Raw genomic sequence first — 20,000 nt, 5'->3', positions numbered from 1 at the left:
AAAAATGTACTGCTACCTTATATCTTGGGTAACGAAATTTGAATATACATTTTCTTATAATACAGAATCATTCATCTTAATAGTAAAAATCTCTCATATTGCAGACCACCCATGTATACTGCTTGATCTCAAAGACCATAACCATATTTCTCATCAATTCTTTGAAAAACAAGATTTATTGCATTTCATAAATCTATACTACAAATGATTGCGTTGTAGCTGTATAAGGTAACAACAACAATGATAAAGTATACTAAAATACTATATATGGATTCATCAGTGCCCAAGTTAACCAGTATACATTGTATAAAAACCTTACCGATATGTTGCTTCAGTTTTTAAAGAATACGACATTATCTTGATAAAATGACCAAGTATGACAATAAAGTAAAATGCACAGATCCATTACGAGATTCATTTGGTAAAATGATATAAGACGATGCGTCTCTTAAATCCCCACCTGTTGATTTGATGGAAAGCAAAATTGGCTAAACATCGACCCCTGTTTTGAAGCAAATTGAAGTCTCAGAGAAAATGACAGAGTTATGGATTTGATTTACGACGTCTACGGCAGGGATGGAAATAAATTGCAATCTTCAAGTATTTTAGTTATTCCAGTAAAAAGACAACTTCAACAGCTGTAAAAAAACTTTAAAAGGAGGAAAAGCTTGTAGATTTTTTAATTCGTTTATAGAACCAAAGATTTGGAATAGATTATAATTTTCTCATAAATTTGACGCCATTGACTAAGATGCAATTAACCAACATGAAAGGAATTTCCAGGTCTGGTGTCCTGGTCAATACAAACTGCTCCTTTTACATCACAATCACATATATAGGGTTGCCGCCTTTTCACATTGGATCCTGGCGTTGCAACGACCGAGGTCATCGACTTCGACATACACATAAAGATGAAAAACAATGAGGTATTATCACACTGTTGACAATGCAGTACTCATCATCGTCCCCTTTGATTACGAAGGCTAAGGCACATCAACCTGATACTGTCATGACATATATTCCTATAAAGTCTAAAATAAAAGATGTCTGAATTCCATAAGGAATGGTATTGTTATTGCACTGAGCGTAGGATCCTCGAAAAGCTATCAGACATTTCCAGTTGGAAATTCGCTCGCTTTCAAAGAAATTCCTTAACATAATCGTTCTCAAGATTCTTCATATTGTGTTTACTGCTAAGCTTGTGTGTGATACTGAAATAAAGATTCACAGAATCTATAAAAAAACTTCAGAGAAAATAACACTTGCATTAGACATCCATACTGTCTCTTACCTAAAAATACACAAAAAAGTGATAATACTTAAATACACACTTATATACAGTGTGTCTGTGTGCGTGTTCTTAAGTCGTTAGTATAAGTTTGATATATTTATCTTTCTTTTTTGTTATAAGGTGTGTTCTATAGTATATGACGGTACATTTACGTATTTTACGTGTGAACATGTTTATGTATCCATGCGCAAAATATATTTATATTCCTGTAATGCTGCCTCTTATCTACTCATATATTATAAATATATATATGATATATATTATATATATATATATAGATATATATATATATATATATATATATATACACACACATATAAAATATATATATACATATATATATATATATATATATATATATATATAGATATATACATTCATGTATACATAATATATATACATACATGTTATACACCACACAACATATTATCTATTACATAATATTATATTATTATATATATATAATATTATAATATATATATAATATATATATATATTATATAATATCAGAGCTACGTTATAGCCCTGAATATCACATCCTGCTAAGATTCAAATAAGGACAGTCAAATAAATAGTTAGGAAATATTCTGCAACGACATACCCAGTAAACCTGCATTGCAATAGCTGCACACAGTGGCATGACTTTCACTTTACTTATTGCTCGACATGTATGTAGTATATATGCATTTGTGTGGCTGTGCGTGTGTAGTTGCATAAATTATAGTACAAAAATGATTAAATGTAAATAACTATAATTGCCTAGACGGCTTGCAAAAGTCGCTATACACTTAACTCCTTAAATATATACTGTATTGATATTTTGTACCTGAGTTTAGTTGAAATCAAGTCTATACACATTTCAATACACGTGATTCAAATTCACCCTTTCTCAGGAGCGGGTGCAATTCACATATTTGGACACATCGTATTCGAAGAGTTCTATGTCATATTTATACAACTTCAGGAGTCCATCCATTTGCCTCGGGGACAACTGACACAGGAATTTGTCAGCCACTGCGTCCGTTGGCTCGTTCCTGGAACGGTTGATCCTCTTGGGCTTAATGACGTCCTGGATCCCTGGAAAACAAAAAGAAAAAATATTTGGAACCGATTCCTCTGGCTTTTACGATTCAAGAGACAGTCCTCTCGCTTCGAGTTGTCTTTCATGAAGGTCACTCTTTCTTGCTCTTGTTGTCCAACTTGCCCAGGATCTTACTCAACTCTTTTGAGGGTCACTTCAGAGAGCAACAGCTTTAGGAATGCTGATGAACAACCCAGTGGGTTTGGTGCATTCTCATCTTCGTTTTTTCGGGAGAATGAAAGTTTACTTTCCCAGGTTCTGTCTTTGCTACCTTTTATGGCCTCATTCTGAACACTGATGTTTTTCGTATATCTTTGAAGATTTCATTAATGCAATCTCTAGCGAAGGGGTGTTGTCGTCTACTTCTCTTTCAGTTATTTTTATGTTTAATCTCACCAGTAAAGAATATTTATGCACTACTACTACTAGTAGTAGTATTAATAATAATAATGATGGTAACGTGTCGTCTAAGATAATTGCTGCCTAGCCCAATGTAATTTGCAATAAAATTTTTCATTTGAGAATATTACAAATTAAATTTGTAGAAATCAGAAATTATCGTCAATGAAGCATGCTTACGTGACTGTCTCCGTCCCAATAATAATAATAATAATAATAATAATAATAATAATAATAATAATAATAATAATAAAATAATAATAATACTAAAAACGATGCAAGATCAACTGATCTTCTCTAATACCTTACATCAAGCCATCTACTTTCAGGAACTTTGACAACTCATATTATTACTCAGAATACTTAAAAAAATTTGTGAAGCCTTTGTAAGGGTATGGCATAATAGTGTTGTTATCCAGTCAATTTATCGTGCCAGTTCTCTGATTAAACTCACCTGAATTCTCTTATCAGATCACCTTGTGTTCCACCCGTTCATAAATCGCAAAGCATTCTTTCATTGTAAATGTCAAGCATTTCATAGTACGATGTTCTACTGTTCTAAAATGATGCGCTGTTATTTTCATTCTCCTATCTTATTTGTGGCTGCCATGTTTTTAAAGGTCTCTGCTACGATATGAAGAACACAAGCTGTTTTATTATTAAACATCCACAAACCTTTTGGTCGATTAGTGTGACTTTGTGCCCGCACGGGCTGTTCCTTTTTGAGCCGACGGTTCAAAGAGTTGGATTAATTGAAGCCAAACAAAACATTTAATGACTAAACCACGTCAGTAAACATCAATCATAGTCAAATAGAAATTCGTAATTGAAGTGTTTCTCACTATTGATTTATTGAGTTCAACCTTCTCAATTACTTACCAGCTGAAAAGATGATATAATTTCCATCCTCTTCCATAGTCTCTACCTGAAAATATAAAACTGCATGAGCTTTTAGGATGTACAGTTAGTAGAATCTTCTGATGACAAATGGATTTTTATGTTTACGAATTGCTATTTACCGTTAAAGGTCTCCCAACAAACCACTAACTAAAACTGAGGAGTCATTAGCTAAGCTTTAAGTAATATGGGAGGCAAATAACAAGCAAAAAATAAATACGTACAGCATAAATGTTCATATATAAGTCTCGCAAGTAAAAGGTCATACATATTACAGAATGCAAAACCTCGATTGACATTTATAAGCTGAAAGCCTCTCAAAACCTTATTCAACAAACTTAACATAATTTAACATAACATATCAAAGCGGAAGAAATTGATACTGTGTAGAGTACAGGCAATAAACCAGGCGAGGCAAAATTTTGGATAAAAAATAAATTGAAAAAGTTGAAAATAAGGAATAAAACAGTAACCAAATTTCTCATTACAGTTTAAGAAAACAGTCACAGATGATAATTGGTAGAAGTTCGTTCGGATGTTCTTTTGAATAACATGTAATTAACAAAGCCTGATTAATCTTGTAGAAAGGAACAAGTGGAACATTAGCACGAAGAGTAACTAAATTTGTGAGTAAATATTGACATTAGTAAAGCAAAAGAAAATTACTTTAAGTACAATGAAACTTAGGGATTATCTCCTAAGCTGTATTTTTCATAGTTTTGTATAAAGAGTACTTTATTATGCTGTGCATAAACATAAACGTAAACATGAACGACTCATTAATGCAATGCTTATCAAGAAATGATGCTAAAAAGTTACAACTGACTGGGCAGTGACACGGGCAACTGAAATACAATGGATTTGCCTCAGAAATGGTGTCATCTTTGAATATTACTAAATTACACACACACACACAAACATATATATAATTATATATTATATATATATATATATATATATATATATATATATATTATATATATATACTATATATAATATATATATATATGTATTATAATCTATTATATATATAATATATATCAATATCAATATAATATCATAAGAGGTTGATTAACTCGGCAATTCTATACCTCCCAAGGCCCCCCCCACTTAGCTACCCAGGTCAAGAAGGAGAACGATGAATTTTACAGGACTTGTGTGCAAATTACCCCCTTCCCTCTCCCGGATGGATGTCCTATCACACAAGTAAAAAAAAATGACTTTGAAACGAAAGAAGCTGCTGCAGCTGACCTTAGCAAAGACGTCGAAATTCACTAGGCATGGCGTGCAGAACTCGCTGACTGGCGTCCAGTGTTCATCCAGTCTGTGTCCCCTGGCCGATTCGTCGAGCAAATACTGAACGAACTGAGGAAAGGAAGGCACGATGGATCTCGGGGTCGACCTCCCAAAAACTGCCCAGGCCTGCGGCCTGTCCCTCTCGTCCCCTTTGCCCAATTCTCTGTACTGGCGCAGGATGGTGCGAGCTAGCTTGCTGTAGTAGCGGTTCCCCGACAGGATTTTGTCTCTGAAGGAAGTAAAGGACTGGTAGTTTGGAGTTAGGGATAAGATGGTTTTCCGATGTATTTCAACCTCATACTGACAGGGAGACTGTTAAAGATTATTTTACACAGGTGGTATTTCTTGGTTATCACTACATCACATGCCATAACCAAATCCACACTTGATTTCTTTGGCAAATGTTTGAAAAGTCAGTACATCAAAGAGAGTTGTGTCCTGATTATTCTTTGGCCTGAATGAGGACATAATAAATTCATATTATGATCAATAATATAGCATGAGTAACTTTCCTGAAATCTTGTGTTGCATTTTCTACGTATTGGTGGTATCCAGTACTACTTGGATACATACGTGCTCAAATTTCATGATTCATTCTCCATTTTCCCGCAATCTGCAATTTCTGAGTGTGATCATACCTAGCACTAAAGATATGTCTATTATGGTGAAATTATTTACTCTAATTTGTTTAGTAACTCTGCAATTTTCAGACACTAACTAAAACGTTATACTCAGTTCAATGGTCAAGAAACCGTAATAGATTATGGGAACACAGAAGAATGTATTCGCTCTTACCTGTATCCTGACACAAGCCTCTGAAGAGGATGTCTGGCAATGAGGAAGGACAATGGTTGTCGAGTAGAGTTTAAGGCCTGGTGCAGCTCCTCGACTGTCGGTCTGCAAAAGGAATCCAATCATTCAACGCTTGTAGAAAGAGAGAGAGAGAGAGAGAGAGAGAGAGAGAGAGAGAGAGAGAGAGAGAGAGAGAGAGAAAGGAATAGACTACGTGAATACAAACATAATCAACACCTCTGTAGCCACTGTGCATGCGAATATAATAATAAAATGACCTTTTCCAAAAACAGCTCGAGTGGAGTTTAGTAGAATATAGAATTTAGGCCAAAGGCCAAGCACTGGGACCTATGAGGTCATTCAGCGCTGAAATGGAAATCGACAGTAAAAGGTTAGAAAGGTGTAAGAGGAGGAAAACCTCAAAGCAGTTGCACTATGAATTAAGTGTTAGGAGAGGGAGGAAAGTAAGATGAAAGGAGGTACAGTAATAGGAATTAAAGTGGCTGCTGCTAGGGCCCGAAGGCACGCTGCAAAGAAACTTAAGTAATGCCTACAGTGCACCGCATGAGGTCCACTGACGGCACTACCCCACTACGGGGAAAAGCAGCTTGAGAGACCTCTTACCTTGCATACCGCTTCCTGGCCAACTGTATGGGAGTCTCCTTAGCATGAAGGAGCTCCTGCTCTGTGAATCCTGCCAGGAGATTGAAATTGTAGAACCAGGTGGAAGACGCAGCTTTAAATACATTGCACCACACCAATCCGAACTTGGCGTTGATCAAGAACTCCCAGGCGTTAGGCTGGTACGTCTTGGTTGGTTTGTTGAGCCCGTATTTCTTGCAAACCTGTGAACATTTCAACAAGATTGAATATTTCTTTTGGTGATGAAACTATATTTTTGGAGACATGTAAACATTGTCAAAAAAAAAAAAAAAAAAACGAATATCTCTTTTGGTAATAAAATGCCCTTTTTTATTTATTTATTTTTTTGCAAACGTAAACATTTCAAAACGCGTGAATATTGTTTTTGGCAATAAAATTTCGTTTTTATTTTTTGCTAACCTGTAAACATTTCTATACGCGTGAATATTGCTTTTGGCTATAAAATTCTACTTTTTTCAAAATCTGTGGACATTCCAACATGTGGGAATGTTTATTCTGATAATAAAATTACTTTGTTTGCAAACTTGTAAACATTTAAAAAAGTGAGAATATTTATTTGAGTAATAAAATTGGTTATATTTTTTTTTGCAAATCTGTGAACTATTTTTTAGTTGAAAAAACGTGTTTGTCTTTGCAGATATGTAAACACTGTAAAATAACATGAGTCTCTTTTGATAATAAAAATGCATTTTTATGTGAAGCTGTAAAACTTCTACAAGTGTGAGTACTTAATGTTTTTGCAAACTGTACACACTTAAGAAAACGTGAATAGCCTGTACCCATACTCGTCAACATTTTAACAAGCATTAATATTTATTTTGCAAATAAAATTTCTATTCTGCGCAAACCTGTAAGCATTTAAAAAAAGCATGAATTTTTTTAACATAATTAAGTTTCATATTTGCTGACCTGTAAAACATTTAACAAGCTTCAATATTTCTTTACTTTATGAAAGTTATACTTTTCCCCTTTTTTTGACCTGTGAACACTGAAAATCAAGGGCATTCCTTCTGATAAATCGGGAATATCAGCTTATATTACGCTGCTGAACAATCGAACTAAAATCAAATAAAACCATGGGAGAGTAATGCCGTCAGTGCACCACACGCGGTGTACTGTAGGCACTATTACAGGTTCTTTGGCGCGCCCCTTTGGCCCATAGCTGGAACCCCATTCGTTCCTTTTACTGTACCCCCTTCCATACTCCTTTTCTTCCATCTTACTTTCCACCCTTCCCTAACAATTGTTTCACGGTGCAACTGCTTTGAGGCCTTCATCCTGTTACACCTTCCAAACAGTTTTACTCTCAATTTCCCTTTCCGCACCGAATGTCCTCATAAGTCCGAGCGCTTGGCCTATTGCCCAAATTTTATATTTCACTTATTACGCATTCCTGTAAATATTTCCTTTATCATCAACATTTCAGCCTTCAAAAGTCCTTTGTTGGATGTAGGCCTTGCCCAGGTTCCTCCACAGATTTCTAATCACCGCTGCTCTATGCCATTGTGTTTTATGTTGGTCTAAGTCAGCTCGCCAGTTTTTATTTTTTTATTTTCTTTTGTTTTTTGTCTTCCTCGGTTTCTTGTGTATCCTCGGGGCGACCAGAAGGTTGTTCGTGATGTCCATGTGTTGTCTGTCATCCTGGCAATGTGCCCCGCCCAGTTCCACTTGAGCTTACTGATATGGTATCAAGGATATCGTTTACTTTAGTTTTTCAAAGTATCCATTTAGCTGTTTTTCTATCCTTCCAAATTAGATCGAGCATAATTTCCTCATGTGCCCTCTGCATTGTTCGTCATTCGAAGAAAAGCGTTTTTTGTTAAATTCCTTTATAGCCTGTTAGAAATACCAACAATCAAGTGGCAATTTTTTTTCAGAATACTCGAACGGTTTTTCGTTAAGTTAAATGTCTTTTCAAAATCCTCCCAAGAAATGACAAGTTTTAGTTTTCTGTAAAAGAAAACTGTGCTGGCTTTGTCTGTCCGTCCGTCTGCCTGCCCTCAGATCTAAAAAACTACTGAGACTAGAGGGCTGCAAATTGGTATGTTGATCATCCACCCCCCAATCAACAAACATACCAACTTGCAACCCTCTAGCCTCGGAAGTTTTTTAGTTTTTTATTTTATTTAAGGTTAAAGGTAGCCATGTATCGTGCATCTGACAACGCTATAGGTGCCAAAAATACAAGCCACCACCGGGCAGTGGCTAAAAGTTTTCATGGGTCGCGGGGTGGCTAAGCGTTTCATGGGCCGTGACTGAGGGTTTTATACAGCATTTTATACTGTACAGAAAAGTAGATTGATCCGAAGAAACTTCTGAGCATTTTTTTTTACTGTTTTCATTCGGAAAGAACCCTGTATATTAGATGGACTACATATAATAGACTTTACTTTTTGCCAAGTAAGTCTGTATTTATTGTGAGAACATTGGGGTATTTTGGGGTATTATCTTCTCGGGTATGGGTATTCTTCAGAGAGAGAGAGAGAGAGAGAGAGAGAGAGAGAGAGAGAAATATATATTAATAAATGAAGGTAGTATTTAGAATTCTTTACCCTCTAGAAATTTTTTTCACGTCCTGTATAGAAGGGTGTGTGCGTATGTGTAGGTGGGTTGGTGACGTTGAGGGGGTGGGAGGAGGTTGGAGGTTGCGATTTTGGGGGTGGTCTATGTACATACCTTCTGAACGTGATTCCTTCTTGCAGTCAGACGGTCAACTAACTCACGGGTGACTGTCCAAGAATCCGGCAAAGTGACATTTTCAACCTGGAAAGAAAAGGATCTTTCAGCTCAATAGCGTCCTTAGAGAGAGACTCTGAGAGAGAGAGAGAGAGAGAGAGAGAGAGAGAGAGAGAGAGAAACAAATTTGTATAATAAAAAATCAAACATATTGTATGAATAGAACATTTCAATAAATTGTATAATAGAAAGTACAAAAAAATTAATCTCCTTCCCTTTCACTCTCATCCTCATATGTACTTCTATTACTTTGAAGATTTTGCTTGTTTTAGTTCTTCCATCTCTATGAAAATGATCAGATGGTTAGTAACGTACTGTCTGGGAAAAGAATCGATGAAGTTTTACTGATTTCTCTCATATCATCAAAAGATTTTCTGATCATGGACTGCAGGCCTGTACCGGGTGGGTGGTATTTTAGGGGGGGGGGGGGGGGGGGGGGGCGGCGTGTTCCAAAATGTCTGGAAGTCCGTATTTTCTGTGACTAACCCTCCTCATTGAACTGTACTTATAACAAGGCAATAAATATTTTTTTTTTTTTTTTGTGAGGGTTTATTTTTTTAATTGGATATTAAACTTTAACATCAATCTTTAGTAGTTAGAAATATAAGAATGGTAATAGGAATATGATAATACCTATATATTGAATGACATTTATACAAGGAAAGGTCCAGTTTTGGGGAAATAGACTCCCCGATAAAAAAACTCTGTGTAGAAAATGTCCATATTTTCACATACAACTTTAATCATTGTCTGGAATTACATTTATAAAAATATATATTCTTTTATCTTTCCCAGTAATAATCCACGTTTGCGGCGAGTTAAGTACAAGCACGTTGGGGATTAACGTATAAACACAAACAAAAGGCTGTAAATATCATAAAGACAATGATCCCAAGAAATATTAGTCCCAAATAACGACCCCTGGAAATCCTTGAGGGTCGCTATCTAGGAAAGATTTTTTTATCTTATTTACTACTTGACCTTATAATGAACCAACACCACGTTTTCATTTTTGTAAAATACTCCCATTCATTTACCTTTTTTTTTTAAATGTCTAAAATCTGTCAAGTCAAGCCATGATACATATTAAATCATGCATACTGTATATCTATTCAAGTCAAGCCATGATACATATTAAATCATGCATACTGTATATCTATATGTGATCTAATGTATAGCATGTCCTGCAGAGCATACATGCATACATACATGCTCATACCGCATATTATATCGTGCACATTTTAACTATATATATATATACACACAATAATTTCATATCTTTTGATAAAGATATGTTGAACCATATATCGTGCAGGACATACAAACTTACATACATATGTACATACATAAATAAAAAGGGTCACCCGTGCCCATGAAGATAACCCACTAATACATATATACATAAGGAGCACATGATGTATAAATGCAAACTTAATTAAATGACGAAACCGATCAGGTCCATATCATCGGTTTCTTTTTTCTAGACGGTATTTTGCACATACATGCATATAATCATACACGAAATCCTCAACTATACAAAGAGATGTTACCTGAACACGTGAAGAATACTACATATATCCATACACAAAATCCTCATATATACTAAAGGAGGTTAACGGAACTCGTGAAGAAGGCATATATTCATACACAAAATCCTCATCCATACTAAAACAGGTTACCTGCACCCTTGAAGAATAACCGCCTCTATGCGACCCCCGAGCCTTCAGCTGGGCCAGTCTGCAAGCCTGGTCGCAAATAAGCGTCCGGGTGACCTTCCCGTCCTTCTGCAGTGTCTTCTCGATCTTCCGAGCTCGCACTTGCGACAGGACGGCCAGCGACTGCTCTCGAAGTCGCCGGAAATGACATCCTCCGTCGCAGGCTTTTTCATTCCCCTCTGCGGGCGGGGCTGGTACAGCAGCGGGTGCCGGGCCTCGGGTTGCTTCCAGAAGGGGCGAGGCGGCGCTCAGGGACCCGGGAGCCACGAGGGGCGCCTGGCTCAAGAGGGAAGTCTCTCCCGCCGTAGAGGTAGATTTGGCGCTCGTCTCAATTTCCGCGGGCGCTGAAATGTCCAGGTTTCTGATATCCGAACTATTGACTATTGCCCGAGTACTGAAGGCGTTCCTCCCGGGACCCTGGATTACGATCGGTGCGGCGACTGGATCCGAATACCTGCCTATGGCTATTAGGTCCTGTGAAGAGAATGGCATTTTTATTTTCTGTATTATGATCTCTCGGTTGTACATAAGGGTAACTCATAAGCGTGGGCGTGTGCTGAGTGCGTATGTCTGTGCATGTGGAAGAATATTGAGAGAGAAAGTGAAATTTAAGACAGTATTTAGATGTTTAATAGTTTCACTAAATTCAGCATCATACCTTGGGGCTCTGTCATTCTTTTTCCCACTCTCGGACCTCATTTCCTGACTTTTCCTTACTGTGACCTCATAAAGCTGCCTATTTCTCTTTCTATAACATCACAACGCAGTCCATTCTTTTAGGCTCAAGTACATTATATCCTCTAATTTCCTGCGTGTGACCTCGCCACAGTTCCTTCTTTTCAGCTTCGGACCATATTACCCTTTGCTTCATTCATAAAACTCACAGCAGTCCATTCTTTTGAGCTCCAGTACCTCATGCACTTTCGCTTCCTTCATAAGACTACTCAGAGCACTCCATTCTTTCAGCTTCAGCCTTTCCTTTCCTCTCCCTTCCTTATAACGTACAACACTTACTTCTTTCAGCTCTTGTACCTCACATGTTCTCTCCTCCTTGATATAACTCCCAGTACTCCATTCTCCTTCACCTCCAGTGCCTCATTTCCTTTTTCTTCTTTCATTAACTCATAGCAGTCTAATCTTTCAATTTCAGTACCTCATTTCCTTTCTCTTCCTGAACTAAACTCATAGCACTCCTTCTTCTTCAGCACCTCATTTCCTTTCTCTTCTTTCATAAAATTCATGGCACTCCATTCCTTCAGCTCCTGCACCTAATTTCATCAGTCTACCTGAATATAATTCACACTAATCAATTCTTCCAGCTCTGTTGACTCATTTTCACACTCTTCCTTAATATGACTCATAGCAGAGTAGTTAGGGCACTGGAGCTAGTGCCCCAATTACTCTCTCATCCTTAATATAAATCACAGCAGTTCACTATTTCAGCTTCAGTACCTCATTTCCCGTCTCTTCTTTAATCAATATAGGTCACAGCAGTCCATCCTTGCAGCTCCAGTGCTTTATTTCCTGCCTCCTTAACTAACTCGTAGCATTTAAGCATATCTTAGTTTAACCAGACCACTGAGCTGATTAACAGCTCTCCTAAGGCCGGCCCGAAGGATTAGATATTTTTACGTGACAATAAGGAACCAATCGGTCACCTAGCAACGGGACCTACAGTTTATTGTGGGATCCGAACCACACTATATCGAGAAATGAATTTCTATCACCAGAAATAAACTCCTCTGATTACACGTTGGCAGAGCCGGGAATCGAACTCCGGACCACCGGATTGGCAACCGAGCGCGAAAACCACTCGTCCAGCGTGGAACTTGACTCAGAGCAGTCTATTGTTTCAGCTCTTTTTAGTACATCCTTTCCTCTCTTCCTTAATATAACATAAAGTAGGTTATTTTCTTCAGTTCCAGTATCGCATTTACTTTCTATTCCTTAATATATGCCACAGTAGTCTATTATTTCAGCTCCAGTACCGCATTTCCTCTCTCTTTCTTCATAAAAACTCAAGGAACTCCAATCTTTCAGCTCCAGTACCTTCTTTCCGCTGTTTCCTCCTATCAAGTTGTCGATTTTTCCCTATTCCAATCTGTTACTTTTTCTAAGCTACTGTTCCTCGTTTCGTTCTTTTCCCTAAAGTTTCCTCTTCCATCTCCTTTCCTGATTTCCATTCCCAGATAAAAGCAATTCCCACTCATTTATTTCTTCTTTGGTTAAAGTATTCGAGCCTTTTTCACATACCACCTTCTCTCATTTCCGTCATTTAATTCTCTGTTTCATTTTCAGACCGGGGAAAATAATTCAAAGAATACAACTTTAAACGGACGACTTAACCCAAAAGCTGTAAGAATCTGGTGATCGCTCAACTGTCACGGTTATGTAAGACTGACGCAGCGACTTTCTTGATATCAGTCAAATTCTCACTATTTTGAGAAATAAACAACACGGAGAGTGATAACAGAGACGACCATAATAAACCCAGGCTTATCTGCCACAAGTTATCACGTAACAAGAGCATAAGAGATGCTTACGTCATAGTAAGTGTACCCTACATTGATAAATCATATCATGTGGCCAAGCGCACGACAGTGTCACTGGGTGTTGTATTCAGTGATTATCTATCCCCGTCTTTGCATTTGTCTTTGTTCCCTTCTCTATTGCGAACGTCCGTGCATGTTCGTTGGTTTTCATCAGTGCAGTTCTAGAAACTACATTTTATTCCACTGCACGACGCTTTCTAATACCGCATTGTTGAACGTCTTAACTGCCAAATGCTTTTCCGGTCAAACAGCCTTTATGGTGGATACAGAGTACTTTAATTTTTCTCTAATGATCGACCTTTCATAAAGTCAGCGGGAGTATCTTTTTAACTTTTCATGACATTACTTGCATCATGCAACTCTTATGTATCTTCCACAGAAGCCGCATCTCAAGGCTTTCAAAGGCGTGGTTTTGTACCAAACAAAACCCCACGCAAGAACCGAAAACCACTAATTCTTAGAAATTCGTAAGGTATGGTCACGAAAACTCTTAACTTCCTATGTACTTTGGCTTTAAGCATGAAATAATGAATAATGTATGACATATATATAGATTTCTTCATGAATGACATTTATAGATTTGTTCAGACTTTATACCTTTTATTTTCTGATATAGACGAGGTATTCTTAAATAAAAACGTGTGAGAGAAATTCGATTTTATAGTTAAATCTGAATAGTATGATAACATTTGATTTTTGAATTGCAAACTCCTGTGGTTTATTGTTTCCTCCGAGATTGCACTGTTTCTCGTGGGTCCCGTAACACCCGAAAAGTCCCCACTTCCCACATTTACTTGAAAAATCAGTTTCTTTTTTACCCAGTTATGGACTAGCATCCCACTGTGTCATCTTCTGTGCCCAGTTAAGTATCCTAACATCCGGGGTGAATGGGGACAATTTGACCCGATTTCTCAAACCCTGGCCTATGTAGTACCTTGCTTGGCTTGGTTTTGATTTATTCAGTTGCTTGGTTGGTTAGTGGTTTAATAATGCTTATATATTATTAACTGTATTACTTTAAAGTGGTAGTTAAAAGATATACAGTTGTTCAGAGTGTTATTTTGCTATTAAGAGCAAAAATGCAGCTTTCCTGAGTTATTTTTAAATAATTATTATAAGTTCATATCATGTACACAGTAGTCCTACCTGGTCGTTTCATGGGTGTAAATATATACAGTAGTAATAATAATAATAATAATAATAATAATAATAATAATAATAATAATAATAATAATAATAATAATAATAATAATCCCCTTTATCTTCTTTCTTTGTGCTTAACTATTCTGGCTTATATAAATGCATTAGTTTGTCCTTCTAATAAGCGTCTACATTAAATCAAATTTTTTACTCTATCAATGTATTCAGCTGATCTTACCATCGATCTTCGAATTAAAAACTTTCCTATTCATCCCAGTACATGTGCGCGTCATCTACAGTTCGAAATTTTGATTGAAAAGTTCCTTGAAGCTTTGGTTCGAATTGGGGCCCCTTTATATATCTAAATAAATATATATAATATATATACATATATATATATATAATATTATATATATATATATATATATTCACATATTTACGTATGTATAATGCATACCTATCGTTGACTCATATCAACCGAATTCAATACTAAATTATTCAAAAAACTTATATGAATAAAAATATCATCGTGTGTTGTTGCAATACATCCCCTCGTTAACAACTAACGGCGAAAGAATGTCAAAAGTTCCTATCAAAACGAAACGAAAAGAAAGCAGAAGAAAGGATGATAAAAAAAATTGAAAATAAACTGAGAAACACTCACAAGATAATTGCATTCCTAAATTACGTCATAGTTTACGCGTTAGCTACCAGATGCTACATTAAAATGTTTTTTTATATAATTATTCCTCAAATATATAAAAATACAAACTTCCTGATGTGGAATGAACTGTCATGGAGATCCCTGCCTGTACTAATGTTTATATATTGACTCATTAATTATTGTGGTCACTTGCGTGTATTTTTCTAAATGGTCAACATACTCGATTTTTTATTCCCTAATATACATGTTGGTGTATCCCTTCATTCATCCATAGTTTTAGTATCTGTTAATACAATAGGCTAATAATATATCGTTTTAAAGATACGTGTCAGTTACTTAACACATGCAGTCATTTGTTTACTCATTTACTATTTTACAGAATGATTCGTTCATTTTTATTCATTAATCAAAAGTTTATTGAATTTCCAGTAATCATGTTTTTAGCCAATTCTCCATCTGTTACTGAGGAATCATGTATTAACCCAACACGAAAATCGTCTTTTAGGTAATCGTTCATTTGTCGAATTCTCCATTATTACTTTCGCCAATTCTTTTATGCAGTTATTTATCAAGAGTTAATTTATCTTATACTCCATTCATTTAGTAGATGAATACGTATTTATTTACACAACTCTCCATTCATTTATTCAGCAGTTATTCATTTATGCAATTCCGCATTCATTTACTCAAATTATGCATTTACCCCATTCCGTTCATTTATTTACAAAATATTTACTAATCCAACTCCCCATATACCTACAAACTAAGTCAGCAGTTCCCCATTTCCCCATTCATTTCCCAGCATCCCATTCATTTCATGAAATGGCTTACTCAATGAAAGACGACTCACATCGGCAGTAATCCTGGCCACGACACGGCGGGCTTTGTGACCTTCGCCGCTCAGTTCGAGATGGCTCCCGAAGTGGACGCCGACGAAGGAGTAGATGACGACGCAGGTGCTGAGAAGGGCCAGGAGAAACAGCGACCTTAACCTCAGCCTCAGCCTCATGGTGGAGGGAGGGCAGCATCCAACGCGCCCCTCTCACTGGTCCGCCTTCGGATTGTTCCGGCGTCTACCCCTCGACATCTTGTAGGCCTTCCGTAGTCCTACTGGTTTCTGAAAGGAGAGGAGTCGAGTCACTGGGGGTCCTTAAGGAGGCCTATTAGGATATTACTATAAGGAAGCTCATGTAACATAGGTGAAAGTCATTACCTACTGCTTTGACTTCAGCAAAGCCTTACTACGATTACATGCTCTCTTGCTGAAATCTATCGTATTACCTTCAACACTGCAGTTTACCTTAATTTTTTTTTCAATGACGTTACAAATTTACAGTCCCTCGTATTCAGAATTCTTAATCTTTGACAACATCCATGAATCAGCATACCACGCCCGCATCTCCCAAAAGGTTAAAGAAGATATAAGATAAAGGTCACAGGGGTTGTTCCTCTAAGTGACTCAACCTTTTAGGGGGACTCCTGAACAATGTGGGCATTTGTTTACTGGCGCTACGCATCTCCCAGGACGAAAGGTTGTGGGGGGGGGGGGGGGGGTGCCTGATTCTAAGCCTTCTTGGGTTTGTATGCATAGTTTACCGATGCTGAAGCCTCTAAGGTGTTTTTTTTTTGAGTCTCCTGTACTAAATACGAAAGGGGTTTGTCCACTGAACTAACCTCTCACGAGATAAAATGAAAAATTTAAATTCTTTTAAGATCTCGAACAGGCTGCAGCTAAATCGTGTCAACTACAGTAACATCCATTGACTTCCACTTTTATTACCATTAATGATACTATTCAGACTGCTGCCTTCACTACTGCTACTGAGACTACGTCTGTTACTGCTACACCTATTACGACTCCTGTTGGTACATCTGAAATCTGTGGCATCATTATTCATGCGTTTTTGAGGGATGTCAAAGTTACTGCTGCTATTACCACAGTTATTAATATTGTTGCTATTTTTCTCGTTAAGCATATTATCTGCTTTACGGGAAATATGGAATTCAAAATTTGATTTTCAAACTTTTCCTGTAATCTACTAGTGCTGTGTAAAACTAAAAAAATTTCTTATGCTGTACAAGACTCAAATGTCCCTTAAGTTTCTAATGCTCTTGGTACTCACTCATGTTGTCATACCGAATGCGGTTATTATTCTGATACAACCAAGAGCAACTGCGTCAACAACAGCTAACAGAGCTCAGTACACTTAAACTTCAGTATCTACAGCTGTTACCGTCACCACTCCTGCTATTCCTCCTAACTCTAAAGGCGCTGTTCTTGTTGCTACCATTGCTATTGTTATCACAACAATAACAAGTACTGGAGCTATGGAATACAGGGAATCAAGCAACAACGATTCGAAAAAAAGAAAAACCTTATGCGACTAAAGCCACAGGCTTTCTTTCTCCAGAACTGGAAGCAGAAAAAGAAGAATAGCGCCACTTTGATCTTCCCCCTTTCCCGCGCATAACTGTGCCGCAGCTCGCTGAACTCCCCTTTTCCTTTCAGTTACTTTCGCGTGTTACGTCATATGGCAAGGAAGGCTAAGACGCATTCACTTTGCAAAGCAATAGTGACGATCCTAGGGATGACGACATGACAAGGGCAATTAGTTTTTTAAGGGACGAGCTGCGAGACAATTTATGGGCGCCTATTCTAGTATGCTGACGAAGCCTCCGATGTTGTTTATATAGTTAGGTAGCCTACTCATTCCTGGATATCGCATTTACTACGGTCATCCAGAATACAATTAAATAGTGAGATAATATGGATTGCAAGTCATTCGTAATTATAGCCTATCCAGCTTTAAACACATTTTATGTCTGTCCTCTTGTTGGTTGTCCTACCATCTTTCCCCATCCTTCTCATTCTCCTTCAAAATGCAGCAAAACATCATATTCGGAAACTGTTTATTCACATAAAATGGTTGCGTGTCCCCCACCCCACCCGCCCCCAACAAGCTGCTGCCCCCGAGACACTGGCTTTCTTTCTTTCCCTCGTTATTCCCTGTGAACTTTGATCTAAATGTCAAGTAGTAGCCTTTGCCTTTATAAATAATCTGAAGCAATTGGTCCCCCATTTGATTTTCTGTTTTAATAGCGTCGTATATCTGTTTAGAAAATATAAACCAGTGCTTTACCTCTTTGTGCTTTCATAACGCGAATATGCCTGACTGACTGATCACGAATTCTGGCGTTGCAGGGACAATGGTTAGCGTGTGTAGAGCGCAAAGCCAACTCAGCACCTTCTAAGTCAAGGCGTGATTAGACCTCAAGCTTACTCGGGGAGCGTGATAAAATCTAAAGTCAATTAGAGCCTTGTTTCACCAACGAAAAGTAAAATAGATACGATATATTTTATTAGAAATAATAGTTCTGTACTGTTTAACATACACATTATTTATTTTTTACATTTTGATTCTAATAAATGAATCATAAATATACTATACTAAAATTCTTGTATCTTTAACTCGACAGGAAACACTCTTTTCAGACCTACGTTTTTAGGCTCTTACGTAGGGCTTTCCTAAGCCCCCCACAAGAACAACAGCAAGCGCAACAACATGAACAACATCAACAATAACAACAAAGTTGTTTGTAGGTTTACTCCCCGAGTAAGCGATAATACTGAATAGATAAAAAAAAAACTAAATACTACGATTCATCGGATACTGAATCAAATTCGGCCTTTTCTTTACTTCAGTTTCTCACCGACTTCTGCTCTGAATGAAAGCTGCACTAGCCCAGACCTAACTGGGCTATTTGTGGATTAAGATGGCATTTCGTCAGTTACCAGAGTTTGTAAAAAACGGAATAAATAAATTAAAGTAAAATGAAAAGGCTTGAAACGAACCTCAAAGTAATATCTTGGAAAACATAAGAAATTATCGTACACTAGTGTTAAGGCAAAGCATTCTCTTTCATAAGGCTGACATTCAGTAACATATGACAACAGCTGTTGTACCCAATTCATTCAGTATGTTTTAGAGTTGAGAGAGAGAGAGAGAGAGAGAGAGAGAGAGAGAGAGAGAGAGAGAATATATTCGAAAGACATTTTTAACTTCCCTTTCACCAGACGAAAGCAGTTCTTGAAAGCCACCCGATCGCATTTAGCGTAATTACTGCATACTTACACTCACCACAGCTTTCCTATCATCACGAGCATTCAACGTAAGTGCTGCAAATAAACAAGTAAATGAGGAACAACACTTTCTTTCCGTCGAGCGCAAATTGATCCGCTACATCGGTGGTTCTTAACCTTTTTATGACCACGCCTCCCTCTGAGAGTTGGTCCTTTCTTTCACGCCCCCCTTGCATCAGGGAGTAAAATTCCCTCCCAGATTTAAAGGAAAATAAGAAAAAAGAAAAGAAAAATGAGAAAGAGAAGGGGTTTCGAGGGATAGGAAGGGAGGTCAATAACTACAAAACAAGGTCAGCCAACGAGCCTAACTACTATGGGTTTCAGAGACAGTGCAAGCACGTTTTTTGGCAATAACTCTGTAACGAACACTCGTATCAGAACGAGATTTTGCTATAGTGTATTACACCCAGTGCCGTAAATTATAAGGGTATCGTGAATCATTAATTGTAAAGAATTAAGACACTTGTCCTTGTACCAAGATGCAAAAACTCCATTAGCCATAAATGGATACGAGCACAACAGTAAAAAGCTCCGCCAACCCTCTCCCTGCACCTCCACCGCCACCCCCGTCCTTCTTCCTTCCCTCACCTTCCCTTCTCTCTCTCTGAAAGTTGCTTCAGTAAACTTATTTTG

At 37.3% G+C, this 20,000-nt stretch overlaps 1 protein-coding gene across 4 annotated transcripts in view; it reads right to left on the bottom strand.

Annotated features, from left to right (window-relative positions):
* Window positions 1–1,796: 1,796 nt before the first annotated feature.
* LOC135211274 (carbohydrate sulfotransferase 8-like) overlaps window positions 1,797–20,000 on the bottom strand; it is a 114,516-nt gene continuing 96,312 nt past the window's right edge. For all 4 annotated transcript variants that reach the window (XM_064244591.1, XM_064244590.1, XM_064244589.1 and 1 more), the window contains exons 2-9: window positions 16,077–16,343; window positions 10,835–11,344; window positions 9,096–9,182; window positions 6,381–6,601; window positions 5,760–5,861; window positions 4,920–5,193; window positions 3,651–3,696; window positions 1,797–2,368 (exon numbers count right to left, since the gene is read on the bottom strand). In XM_064244591.1, the coding sequence (XP_064100661.1) occupies window positions 2,181–2,368; window positions 3,651–3,696; window positions 4,920–5,193; window positions 5,760–5,861; window positions 6,381–6,601; window positions 9,096–9,182; window positions 10,835–11,344; window positions 16,077–16,235 (1,587 nt within the window). In that variant the 5' untranslated portion in view covers window positions 16,236–16,343 and the 3' untranslated portion in view covers window positions 1,797–2,180. The remainder of the gene's footprint in view (window positions 2,369–3,650; window positions 3,697–4,919; window positions 5,194–5,759; window positions 5,862–6,380; window positions 6,602–9,095; window positions 9,183–10,834; window positions 11,345–16,076; window positions 16,344–20,000) is intronic.

This window comes from Macrobrachium nipponense, chromosome 4, assembly GCF_015104395.2.
Source record: "Macrobrachium nipponense isolate FS-2020 chromosome 4, ASM1510439v2, whole genome shotgun sequence".
Lineage (NCBI taxonomy): Eukaryota > Metazoa > Arthropoda > Malacostraca > Decapoda > Palaemonidae > Macrobrachium > Macrobrachium nipponense.
Note: the sequence above shows the minus strand (reverse complement) of the source record. Positions and strands in the feature narration are given on the sequence as shown.